General features: G+C 59.9%; 2 protein-coding genes across 2 annotated transcripts; both read left to right on the top strand.

The window, feature by feature from the left end:
• Positions 1-2,096: 2,096 nt before the first annotated feature.
• On the top strand, positions 2,097-5,558 carry LBRM_31_1720 (conserved hypothetical protein; the record flags this gene model as incomplete). Its single annotated transcript, XM_001567119.2, has 1 exon — positions 2,097-5,558. The coding sequence occupies one exon, from the start codon at positions 2,097-2,099 to the stop codon at positions 5,556-5,558; it is 3,462 nt and encodes a 1,153-aa protein (XP_001567169.2).
• A 3,044-nt stretch (positions 5,559-8,602) lies between these two features.
• Positions 8,603-12,976, top strand: LBRM_31_1710 (conserved hypothetical protein; the record flags this gene model as incomplete). Its single annotated transcript, XM_001567118.1, has 1 exon — positions 8,603-12,976. One exon carries the CDS (start codon positions 8,603-8,605, stop codon positions 12,974-12,976), a length of 4,374 nt encoding a protein of 1,457 aa, XP_001567168.1.

The following is a 12,976-nucleotide window of genomic DNA, read 5'->3' as shown; positions in this document are numbered from 1 at the left end:
ATTTCATTGCCGGCTTTCTCTGAAAGGCGCTTCCTGAGCCGTGGCGGTCGCCTTAGGCGTTGTCTTGCTGTTTTTTTTTTTGTTGTTGTTGTTTCTGCGTGTCTTTTCACTCGGGTGATGCACTGCATCGCTTGCCGACGCTCTTTTTTCACCTGCCGCTCCCCTTTTGACAAACGTCTCCTCCTCCCCCCTTCCCCCCTTTTCTCTTCTCTCTCTTTTCTGGGCGTACGTCGTCCTCGTTGACGCGCCTGTGTTGCATTTATTATTTCTCCTCTGCTCCTCCCCTCTCTTCATGTCCGTGTCTGTCTGTGTGTGTGTCCGTGTGTGTGTGTGTGTTCGCTCCCCTTTCATTCTTTTTTTGCTCGTCTTGCTTCGGATCCCCCCTCCCCCGATGACGGGGGGGGGGCACACCTCGATGCGTGGCATATCAGGTACCCAGCACCCCCACCCCCTCCCCCTACTCTCTGTGAGAAGGCCAGGCAGAGCCCCCCTCTCCCTGGCAATGCCGAGCCACTCCTGGTGGCGGCAGGGCCCTGTGCCTACGAAGTAGATAGGTCAGAATGGTGTGTCGCTGCTGGTGTCGGCGGGCCGGGTCTGGATGGCACCGTGTCGGAGCGTCCTGCAGCCGTGCCTAGGCTTGTGCCATCGATAGGATGGGTGGAGTGTCAGCGCGTCTCACCGCGACCCTCGCTGCCCACTGGCGTGGGGAGCCTGCGCCGGCCCGTGGGATGCACTGGGTGTGGCGACCTGCGGAGTGTGGGGTGGGTGGCGATGGTGGCGGGGGCAGTGCTGCGATGACTGAGCCGGCGCATTACTGTAGCGCGCGTTTACGGCTGCTTTGCACCAGGCGACAGGCCTACGCCAGGGGGGGGGGCAGGACTCGTGCACCCGGGCCGGGCATGTGAAACGCTGATGGGCCAAGATGACTTGATCACTGGTGTCAGATTGGTCACCACAGCAGACTCTAAAACAAAACGCCCAAAGCGTTTTTATTTATTGCGTTCGTTCCGCTACATGCAAGCCGGAAAAGTGACGCCCACACAACTACTGGCCACCCAAGCCTCTGCTGCAGTGCAGCTAAAACTGGGGCTTTTAGGACGAAGCGGTCTGCCGTCGAATGGAGCCATGCACCTAACAGGCTCTTCTCGTCCGTCCCCGCCACTCCGTTGCCTACATGCAGTGTTGAATCAAGACGAAAGAGTAGAAAAAAAAAGGAAAACATGTGAGTGCCGGAAAGGTAATGTGAGGGGGGGAACGCACGTGTAGAATGAGTCAGCATGGCACGGATGCTCGCGCTCGTTTCTCACATGCCCCCCACTTCCGCTGCTCTTCACTTCTCTTGTTGCGTTCGCGCATCGTATCTGCGGCTCTCTCGTTCCCGCCTCTAGCGCTGCTGTCTCTGAAAGCGTCAGTGGGAAAGGCGTATTACCCGGTGAGCAGCTGAGGCAGACATCCATGCATGCATGCCCGCCTAGAGAGAAAGGGCAGAGGCGGAGTTTGTTTCTGCTGTACTCTTTCTTGATCCTTCAGGTCCAGTTCTGAGCTTAGCAAAGTGACACGGCGCTTCTCTCTCCGTCCCTTCTCCCCCCTTTACTTTGAATTACGTGCGTTTCTCTTTCCCCTCTCTCGATTCGCCTTCACTCCTATGGCATGTCTCCCCTTTTTCCCCTCTACACTGCTCTGCCGGGGTGCCGGTGTTGCCCCCCTCCCTCCTCATCCTCCCGTGGCTGCAGTGCGCGCACCAACTAACTGTCGTGAAGTCTGCACAGGAGGAGACGCCGCATTGCGCATCGGCATCTTTCGAGAAAAGAGCCTCTGATAGAAATTAGGTCGAGGCGACAGTAACCACGAAAAGGAGTACAGCCATACGGAGCGCGTCCGACGGAGTGACTTCGCTGCTGAAGGAAAAGCATAAGGAACGGTGCACAGGAAGTTGCTGACAGTCTGGCAGACACCAGGTGCGGCCTCTGCATCTGTTTTCGCTTGTCCTGTTTCATCCTTTCTGTTCCTTCCTTCTTCCCTAAGGGCAGAGCACATCCGCCAGTGGCGACACCCCACAGAGGGGCATACCGTTCACCTTCAGCGATACGTAGACTATGGGGGCTGCACCAAGCCGCGAGACTATCCGGCGAGGTTTCTTCAATGTGAATCAAGCGAACCCATCGGCCGCCGGAGGCGGGAGCGGAGGCGGGGGTGGCGGCAGCAAGCGCCCCAGCATCATCCTCATCCCTCTCACAAAGGAGTACTTTCCAAGTCCCGACTGCCCGCTATTTGTGCAGTTCCACAAGGCGCGCTGCGATGCCGCGGTCAACTACTACTTCCGACGCCCTGGAAACCCTGGTAACCTTAGCTGCATTCCAAACTACGCGAGTTCCTACCGATTACCCGGAGAGGAGACGCGCGCCCAGCGGCGCCGCCGTCGTCAACAGGAGCGCGAAGCACGTGCTGCCGCTGCTGCTAAGTCAGCTACCAAAGGCGGCGTAGGCGCCAGTCTGCCTGCTGTCGGACTGATGCCGGAGGGGTGCTACAGCAGCAGCGAGGATGACGACGACAACGATGACTCGTACCCCTCACGTGAGGCCCTCTACCGCGGTGTCATCGAGCACGTAGAAGAGATGCTCTTCGACACGGACGCGGAGATGCGGCACGCCTACGAGTGGGCGCTAGCGCACCCAAACACTACCATGGGGCCTGACGGCAAGAAGCAGCGGAAGGTGCTGCCCGTCCTATGCGCCGTGGCATTCCGGTCAGACATCAGCAAGGCGCTCAACCTGCATAATGTTGTCCCTAGCGGTGCTGCGGCGCGCACGTCGGCTCCTTCGTCCTCTGTTGCCCCGCCGACTTCCCCCTCTTCCGGAAGTAGCGCTTCCGCTCCCATGAGCAACATGCAGGCGGCACTAGAGAACGGCGTGTACATGTTCGGCTCCATCATCAACGTTGTCGGCTGCTTCGGCTTTGTCTCCATGCAGGAGGACGTGGAGGATGCACGGCTGATGTCGACGCAGGCCACGGCCATGGCGAACCAGGCGACCAGCCTGCTCACCCCAGGCTCCAGGCAGTCGCCCTCACTGACAACGGGGGGCACGTACCATAATGACCCGTACTCGTTCACCAGCAGCCAGGCGAGCAGCGGAAGCATGAATGCGATGTCGAAGATGACCAGCAATGGCACGCTTCTGAGAGCGCGCGGGGTCGGTAAGAACAGCAGCCGCTATCTTGCTCGCATCGGCACGTGCGAGGATGTCATGACGCTGCCGCCGCCGGTGGCTGCCCCGCTAGCGGCCATGGTGTTTCTCACGAAGTCTGCCGGTGAGCAGAACCTTGGCCGTGTGACGTATATTGCCGCTAGCACCTACTACTACCAGATGATACAGGCGGGGGTGATCGAGCGGCAGCCCAGTGTGCAGATGGAGGGCCCCATCACCTATCCGAGCCAGACAACAGCTTCGGCATCGTCTCTGCCCCTCTACAATAGTGGAGCCAACAGTGCGGGTTCCGCCCCTGCAGCGGGTGCACCACCGCCGATGTACGAATTTGCCGCCGCCGCCTCAGCTGCTGGAACCTTGGCTTCGCCTGCCACGCCGCACCCGCTGTCCGTCGCCGCACAGGAACCGTTGCGGCCCTTCCTGCCGCCAATGGAGACCTTCAGCTTCTCGAGCCTCCTCACCAACATACCGATTCTCTCGTTCCTGTACGAGATGAAGTGGCGCTGGGGTTACCTCGGCGTGCTCAAGGGCGGTACCCCAACGGCTGACACGAGTCGCAACAGCAGCCTCAATGGGTCCTTGTCGGGCCACCACATGGACGGCATGACGGCTCGCGGCCCAGGAACCATGATGGGCAACCACAGCACCGGCGGCTTGGCTGCCATTGACCACAGCATGGGCCAGGGCGTCACGGACGAGATGGAGATGTGGATCACGGCGGATCAGATGATCCATGGCCGCATCTCGAAGGACCTGGCTCAGCGTCTGTGCTGGTCCCTCGCGGAGCGGCCGGAGGTAATGCAGGAGCGCGTGACGCAGCTGCCGAGCGAGGAGAGCGGGTACTGGCGGTACCGCGGCTTGGTGGATCAGGCGCACCCTCCACCGATTCCAGTGCCGGGCTGCGTGGTGACGATTCACCCAAAAGACGTCTACGTCATGGGCAGTGATGTTTTGCCGGGCTTCAACGAGGGCGACATCCTGCGCTTCGACCCAGGCAGCCTTGTGTGGTTTGCGGATCACTCGATTCCCCTTGAGGGTGTCGTGCTGGCGGCGATGCGGCCATACTGCAAGCAGGCGCGCGAGGCGGACTCTGACGACCCAGCTTGGGTGACCCGAGTGTGCGACCGTGACGAGGCCGAAGCTCTGCAGAGCCACGAGGGGGATGTCTGGTACCCACTCCCGCGCGCGACTGCAGAGGAGCTGGCGGTGCTGGAGTCGTGCCCAAACACGGTGCACATCCACGAGCACGTCGGAAACTTCTACGTCTACCGGTTTGAGCGAGATGGGACTACGTACTACCACGGAACGGTGCCGAACTTTGCAAACCCGAACAAGAAGAAGCAAGCCGTCGCTGGTGGCTCACCCAGCGCCTCCATAACAGGGAGCCACAGCAGCCACAACCCTCTGCCATCCACTTCGGCGCTAGCCGCTTCTTCCTTGGCGTACTCGACGACACGACCGCAACCGATTTTGTCTTCCTCGGCCACCGCTGCCGGCGCAAGCAAGTCGGTGAACGTGCCGGTGCCCAAGACAATTGCAAGCGCCTTATTCTCACTGCTGCCGGCGCCTCGTGCAACAGGGCCGAAGAGCAGCGCCGGGACTGTCGATGCCAATGGTGGTGCGGTGGCAAGAAGCGGATCCGTGGAGCACGGCGGGCATGCCTTTTCACAGACTGGCGCAGCGTCTGGCGCAGGCAACACACCGACAGCTCCAACGGCTACGTACCTTGCTACACCAGTGATGTCATCAGCGCCGTCGCAAGCGATGAGCACCGCGCGGCGGTGGGTGCAGGCACTCTACAGCTACGCCTACGGTGCGCCGAACATACAGACGAGGCTTCACCGTTTCAGCGCAGCGAACCCGGCCGGCGCCGCTGCAGGGCTGTCGCGCCCGCCAGTCATGGGTGGAGTAGCAACGTCTGGCACTGCCGGAATGAACTACAGTGGTGACAGTTACCCATCGACACCAGTGCACGGCTCACACGGGATGACGCCGACCTCGATGGGCGCGTCTCTTAGCTTCCCCAGTGTAGCTGCCCTCAATGTGGCGGTGTGGCCGCCGCAGAGGTGCATGCCTTCCGTTACGACACAACTGCTGGACCCGATGGCTGATGCTAGTCTTTTCGCCACTCCTAACACTCCAACGCTTGCTGCCGGCAGCGGCCTAGCGGTGGCTCGGAACTCCCGCTCGCCCTCGCGAACACAGGTGCTGCAGACGGGTAGACCAGCCGCGGAGGAGGCCCCGCCAGCAGCGCTGCCCGGCAGCATCGCAAGCACAACTGTTACCTCTCTCTCAAAGCCTGTCAAGCGCGTTGTGGAAGGTGGCAGCTACGAATGGGACTGGCGAGTGTAATGGACGCGCGGGTGACATCGCTGAGGGCGTGTGTATAACTAAACAGCGGTGGGGTGGGGGAAGGAAGGGGAAGGATATTGTTTTGTGTTTTGTGCCTACGCGTCTGCGACTCTGGCGTGTCGCTCGGCCTCTCTCTTCAGGCTTTCAGCCGTGCTGTCGCATATGCCTCTTCTCCTCGCCCCATTTCCTGTCGTGCATTTCCTCTCCCACACTACGCCCCTCTGATGAACGTTCCTGTTTGACGCAACTCCCCGTCTTTCTTCAGTCCACCCGTGCCTCTTCCCCCCTTTCGAGCGAGGTGCGCCGCACACGATGTCGTGCCACCTTCGAACTGTGGATAAAAGAGAGGGAGTCAAAGAAGAGTGTGGACGACAAAGTGCGAAATGCGCACCTCAGTCAGCATGAGAGGGGGGAAGAGGAGGAGGAGATGCGTCCTTGTCTGTGGCGGGTGAAAAGGATTACTGCCGCAGTCCCCCGCCCCCCATATCGGTACTGTTGTTTACGAAGCCACGCTCGATGCCGCTCAGTAGGGTGTTCTTGTGCTTCCTCGCCGCCTTCTTGTTTCTTTCTGTCTCTGTCTCTGCCTCTCTCTTTCTCTTGCCACGTTGACCCTCACGAAGACGATATTTCTCGTGTTTTCGCTTAATGGGCTTACACTTGGTAGCGACACAGAGTCCTATGCTGTGCACCCGCCCTTTTCGACTAACATCTTTCCTTCCCCTCTGTCTGTCGTATTCTGTCTCCGCTTGTGTCTTGGATCGCTTCTCTCTCTCTCTATATTGTTCTTTTTCGCACTCTTTGCTGGGTTGCCTTTTGTAGTTCTGTTGGTGTATCCCCTTTGCTACTGCTGTTCTTGCTTGATGGGCTACGTTTGAGTTCATAGGGTGGGTGCTCTCGAGGGGAGCAGAGGTGGTGGTGGATGTCGCAAGCAGTGCGCCTCTCCCCTCTCTCATCTGTGCTTTCCTCTTGTGGTGTACACTCTGTCCCTCTTTTTCCTGTTGTTTGTTTGTTTGGTTGGTTGGTTGCCGCCTGCTCCGTTTCGCTCTCAGGGCCCGTGTTGAGTTGCGCCTGTGTGTGTCTCACTTTTTGCGTTTGGTGTGAGAGCGGCTCCGGCCCCCCTGCGCTCCCCCTTCTCAGAGTATTGTGTGTGTGTGTGTGGTCCGCCTCTGTTTGGTCGTTCTTTCATGTTCCTCGTCCCTCTGTGCGCCACCCCTCGACTGCGCCGCCGCGGCCCGCACCGCGCAGTCGAGCAGGACGGGGGCGAAAAGGAAAAGACAAAGCGAACCCCCCCCAAAAAAGCGGAGCGCACTCACGGCGGGCTCTTCTCCCCCTTCTCCCCCCCTTCCCTGTCGTTATGGCACGCGCGACCGCTTGTTGGCTTTGGCCGTCTCACGCGTGGTCGCTTTGTTTTTGTTCCGGTCTGGGTCTCTTTCCTATTCCCCCCCCCCCCCCACTGTAACATCGCGATCCTGCCGAACACGATCCGTCGCTTCCCTCACCACCGATCGCTAACTAAGAGGGTTTTCTTTTCACAGGTAGGCGTAGACCCCCCCTCCCCCCCCACTGCGCTTAATCCCGTGCTCCTTGGCGGGGTGTGGTATCTCTTCCCCCCTCCAACACGAAAGACATTGCCAAGACAGGGCGAGTGAGGCGATCCTACACGCGGCGGCGCCTCGTGTCTTTGCCCCGTTCTCATCCCCCCTTTTGGCTGCTGTTGGTCTCTCTCCTACGGTGTGCCTGAGTGGAGAGAGACGGTATTGGAAACATGAGCGACCGCATCAAGCGCCTCCCTCACTTTTCCCTTCACTCCTTCCTCCTGCTATCAAGAGTAGCCTCGACTCCCCTTACAGACACGCTTGGCCGCGAACGAGCTTTCCCTGCCTGCGCCTTCTCCCGTCGTATCGCAGTGGCGCTTCAATACGGCGGTGTGCTTGTGCGTTTCACAGGCGAGCCGAGCAGAATCTGCACACCCTCTGTTTGGATCTCATCTACGGCGTTGCGCAACGCCCCCCCTTGTGGCCGGCACCACCACGTAGTGACGCGCCCTCGTAATGCACCTTCTCTGCGTGCTCTGATTTGACGACGATGCGGTAGCGGGCAACAGAAAAAAGTGTGCCCGCCTGCAAAAGTTCGAGGAGCGGCGCACGTCTCTTCTGCCAATGCGTTGTCTCTCACCTGCTGTGCCCCCCCGCCCTCTTGCTCTCTTACGCGCACAACCGTGTTGTCTTTTTACAATCACTGTTGTGCGCTCGGGTGGTTCGACTGGCGTTGCGTAGGCGACCTCGTTGATTTCGGCACCTCAAGGCGAAGCACGGCTCGAAAAGGAACTCCAATGCCACCCAGGGTGGCTGAAGAGACATAGCACTCGTGCGCCTCGCGTGAGACGACCTCGACGACATCACTTCCTGATAGTGCACCTCGAGACCGGCGTGGCCATTCAAACTTATCGGCGCTGTTGACTGCTCATTTGGGTACGTTTGGGGTGGTCGCTACTCCTTTCCATATACCTACCACACAGCTGCTCTCGCTTGTGCCAATGAAGACTGTCACGCGGGAATCATTCACGCAGAGCTGCTTCCTGAGCAGCGCACTGGAGTCCATCGAATAACATTATCACCACTGCAGCAACTACTACGACCACCGCTGCTGCGATGTCTGGCAGCGGTCCCACCCCCGCGACGATATCGGTCTTTCTCAAAGGCGAAGGAATGTGCAACAGCAACACCACCACTACCACCTTCTCTTTTCCTTCCCTGCGCTTTCACCGTCTTGTTATCCCTCCGAATACCCCGCTTGATGCGTTGGCTGTGTGCCTGTATACGTGTGCTCGTGTATGCGTGTTGTGTAGTGAACCTCTTTCTCGTTCACTTGCGCCGCAGTCGCACTACGCGCTCTCTTTCTCTCCTTGTTGCGACAAGCACGTGTGTGTCTGCTACTTTGGGCATTCGCGTATGCCCTTCTGCCCACCATCTCGCACCCCCTCCCCCCTCCCTCTCTCTCTCTCTCTTCTGCAGTGCTCTGCATTTTAGGGCTTTCATAGTGCCATGCCTTCGCCCAGTCCCAGCGCCGGTGCCATACTTCCCATGGTGGCTGATATCGTGGAGCGTAATGCAGATTTCATCTTCGACACAGCGGCAGGCTCATCTCCGTCGCTTGCTGGGCCCTCACTCCGTCCAATTCAAGCAGTCGCGGGTCAGGCCTTCCCTGCGGTCAGGACGCGGCATTCGTACCATCGGAAGCGTACAATCGCGGACGAGGGAGCCCCTCATCTCTCCGTGCTGGAGCCTTCTAGAGCATCGTTGCCTTCCACTTCCGCCATCGCACATGTCACAGGCTTCAGCGCACACGTGCAGCCTCAAGATGCAACCTTGACATCGGCGGGCTCGTGTGCGGCTGGCAGGGAATTCTCAAGCGTGCCTGGTTCCCATACGCGGGTTCCTGAAGGAGACACGGAACCTGTGCTTGCCGCTGGTGGCTCTGTCCAGCAGTGCTTGCCGGCACACCAGTGGTCTGTCTCAGAGTTTGAACAGCTCCAATCTGGCTACTACGTGAGACCTGTGGATGCCTTTTACTCAAAGCTCAGTGCCACTGGGAAGGAGGAGACGACCACCGCTCATCTCACTTCACCCACGTCATTGCCTTCTTCTTGCGTAAGCGGTGAGGCGTTCTTTTCATTGTTGTTTAAGTGCGTTCGCAGCACAGTGCGCAGGCATCAGCAGCTGGCGCTGGAGGTTCTGCTGGCGCACCTGGACGGCTTGGCAATGGCCACCACTGCGCCAGAGTCGGCCAGAAGGGCGGAGGCGGTGGCGCTGCGAGACCGCTGCCTGCACGGCCCCAACTGCGCCCCATTTGTGTTCTTTCTTCTCGAGATGCTTGTCTCGGCGGGGCATCCGGCAGTAGTGGAGTTGGCTGCGACTTGTTTGCTACTGCTGTTTCGAGGCCTGACTCGCGGTGAGCCGGCCGGCTCAAGAGGAAGTACCGCAGCTCCTGCACCTGTAGAGGGTGCACTCGGGAGCTGCAGCAGTGTTTCAGTGCTCATGGAGGCGATCTCCGAGCTTGGCTGCCCAGCAGGGGACGCTCCGGAGGAGGACACGGAGGAGGGTCGCAACGATGACAGAAGCATCGATGTTCAGGACAGAGATGCTGGGAAGCCCACAGATGACCCCGATCTCCCGTTTAGCGAAGTTTCGGAGCTGCTGCGCGGGTCAGATGCTCGGCTGGGACTGGAGCAGCTAGGCTTCACGAATAAGGTGTTGGGGGCAATGTACCCGCTGCTGCTGAATGCCTCACCCGCTGGAATGATGCAGAGAGGCGACGGAGCGGGAAGGAGCGGCGCTGAGGACGCCGGGGGACAGGCACACCGAGGGGGTGTCGAACCGATCGCAACGTCGTCGACGTCTCCTTCCTCTTCCTCTCGTACCTCAACTCATGCGGAGGTGATTTTTCTGGAGCTGCTGCTCTGCGGTGGCATCGGGGTAGGCCTGCGCGCGACGTGTCGGCGCGTCGCCGAGGATCCTGCCTTCCTGACCTGGACTGAGGCCCAGCTGTCGGCGGTGGTGTTGGGTCACCGACGACTCGAGGACATCACGGAGCTGTTGTGCGTGCTGCAGCATCTCTCGCATGTCCCGAGTGCGCTGCGCAGCTTCCTTCTCGGTTCTTCTATGGATAGGTGCCGCTCAATCGACAGACTTGGCTGCAGCAGCCGCGCCGCCGCGGCAGTTCATCAGCATGTGCAGCACCGATTCTACGAGACGTGGCTCCTTTTTTTCACCTCAGTCTGCTCCACAAGTGCGGCCGAGGTACGCACGGTGCGTCACGCATCCGCCATTCTGTGGACAATGCTTATCCTTCGCGCATGTGGATCTCTGAGGCACAGCGGGAGTAGCGCTGGCAACAGGAGGGAGACAGGCAAGAACGGCGCAGGGGACTCAAAGCCCACGGCCAGTCAAAGTTGTTACGGCATGGTGCAGGACATCAGTGACACGCTACTGGTCGAGGGAATGCACGTCGGCGGCGGTCTTGTGATGGAGGTGTGGTTCCTCCAGTACACAAGTGACGACGGCGCTGCAAGCGCTGCTCGCCATGCAACTGGCAATTTGGACCAGTACTTCCTCGACGCTGCGCGGACGGCGCTGCATCTGTGTCGGTCTCCAGAGAACAGCGTGTCGTCTGTGACAACGGCCGATGTCTCTAGCGGCGGCAGCCCCGATGGTGTGTCCTTGGAGACGATCGTGGCACAGCGTGTGCTGGCAGAGCTGCGATGGACCGCCAGTGCGCACTTCTTTTCTACTTATATTGCGCGAATGCGTCATCGCTTGCCGGCTGTGTGCTATACACTGTGCACCACCGCGGTCGACACTCAAGAAGCGGTGCAGCAACTCTTGCGTTTGGTGGTTATGGACACCGGACGAGTGACCCGGGCCTTTGCGCGCTTCACGTCTCCGCTGCTGTCTGCGTCGTGGTCGGGCAGTGCTAATGAGCTTAGCGGGGCTAACGCCGGCAGAGAGCATCACCACCCCACCCGTGGCGATCCTGCATCCATCCCCGTTGGAACTTCGACACTCCGCGTCAAGCCCGTCTCCGCAAAGGTCAGTGTTTTATCCGCTATCCGCGCAGTGGTGCATTGTTGGCTGAGGGAACCATCTGGAAACACCGAGTCCGCTGATCGTGCCGTGGAGGCGGACTCTGCCGTTTGCGATCACGCACTGTTGTTTCTCTGCTTGGACGCTGCGTCGCTCTACGCTAATACCCGCATGGCTGCTGCGCTGGCGGAAGTGTACCCTGCTGTTGCTGTCGACATGGTGCTTGGCTATGCGGCGTTACTCGTACGCGCATTTGAGGAGGCGTGCCTCCGTATGCGCGACAACGCTGCTGTGCGACTCCAGGCTGATGAGCTCTGCACCATGGCGGAGGCCGTTCAGATATTGCAGCACCTTGGCTATAGCAGCTCTAGCAGTGAGGCGGCATCGTCGCTCTCGACGTTGTCCACCACAGGCGCTCTTCCCGACCGCTCGCCAGTCGCACGCTATACTCGCGAGGTGCGTATCGGCGCTTTTTTCCTCCTTCACAGTATAGCTGCATCGAAGCATTGTCTCGACGTTGTTCCTTTATTGCTGCCGCTTCTCCAGCTGCGTCCTCAGGTGGAGATAAAGCAGGAGAAGTCTGCCACTACTGCCGTAGTGCCGGCCGCTACAAACACTGTTGAGCTGGTAGCTCTCATGAACTCTCTGCGGTCGGCGATCGAACTCGCGTCTGTCCCTGTCATACTGGGCAGCGGCAGCGACGCCACTGGCGCATCAGCCTCGCCATCCTCAGCGGCAATGGTCGCCGTCAGTGGTGCACCTCGCTGCTGGGCTCTCTATCCTCTCTTCGACGCCTCTTTTTCAGCCAAATACCTCTGGGCCAACTGGCTGCGCGGTCTTCTGGGCCTGCACCAACGCGTGAAGGACGTGCTTGGCTGGGATGGTGTGCTGAGTCACGTACTGCTGTGGACCCTGGCGCATCGTAGAGAGCTGTGGGGCACAGTTGGTGGGTCCACCTGCGGCGACGCGGAGAGCGATATGAGTACCTCAGCCTTCTCCTCTTCTTCGGCTGCCGCGTTGTGCGAATTGATGGTTGATTTGTGTGCTATCCTGCATGCGGCGTCAACTCTTTCCTGCGACCTGCGCTACTCCGCAGACACGGGTACGGCGATCTCCACAGCTGCATCACGCACCCTGGAGATCTCACTGGCGGCGTACAGCGACGCGCCCTCTGAGGAAGGCATGCCGCTGCTCGTGCACGCGCTTTTGGCGTACGTGGCGGCGCACTGCTCTGCTCGCACGGCGCTGGCGGCGCTGCAGGTGCTACTCGCAACCCCTGTGCTACAGCCTTCTTCCACCACCGTTACAGGGGTAGAGGCGCTTGATGGGCCTGGTGGCGAGCAGCAGTCTTCCTGCTCTCCAGTGCAGACAGGGCCTGGCTCGCATGGTACATCCGCCACCACGCAAGTATGCATCTGGCTGCAGTCGTGGGCAGCGGCGCAGGGGCGGCAGATACAATCTGCCCGGAGCATGTGCTGGAGTTTGGACGATGTCGTCGCGCTTGTGCAGCTGGCGGGACCCCACTTTCGCTCCGATGACTTCAACAGCCGCAGCTGCGAACACATCTGGGGGGCGACTAGTGAACACAGGACCGTACCCGCAACAGCGGCAGAGGTGGTGCCGACTCCCACTAGCACTACCTCGAGTCTCGCTACTACGAAGGATCCTATGTGGTGTGCGCGTTGCCTTACTGGGGGCCTCTTGCAGTACTACGTGCAGCAGCGCATCGCTACCAACGGAGGCCTCTCCGTGATGGAGAAAGCGGTGCTTCGATCGACGCTGCAGGATCTGGACTGGTACCCTGCCGTGCTGTGGGAAAGGGTGGAAGGCGACTAG

This window comes from Leishmania braziliensis, chromosome 31 (assembly GCF_000002845.2).
Source record: "Leishmania braziliensis MHOM/BR/75/M2904 complete genome, chromosome 31".
NCBI classification, from domain to species: domain Eukaryota; phylum Euglenozoa; class Kinetoplastea; order Trypanosomatida; family Trypanosomatidae; genus Leishmania; species Leishmania braziliensis.
This window is presented reverse-complemented; position numbering and strand designations above follow the sequence as displayed.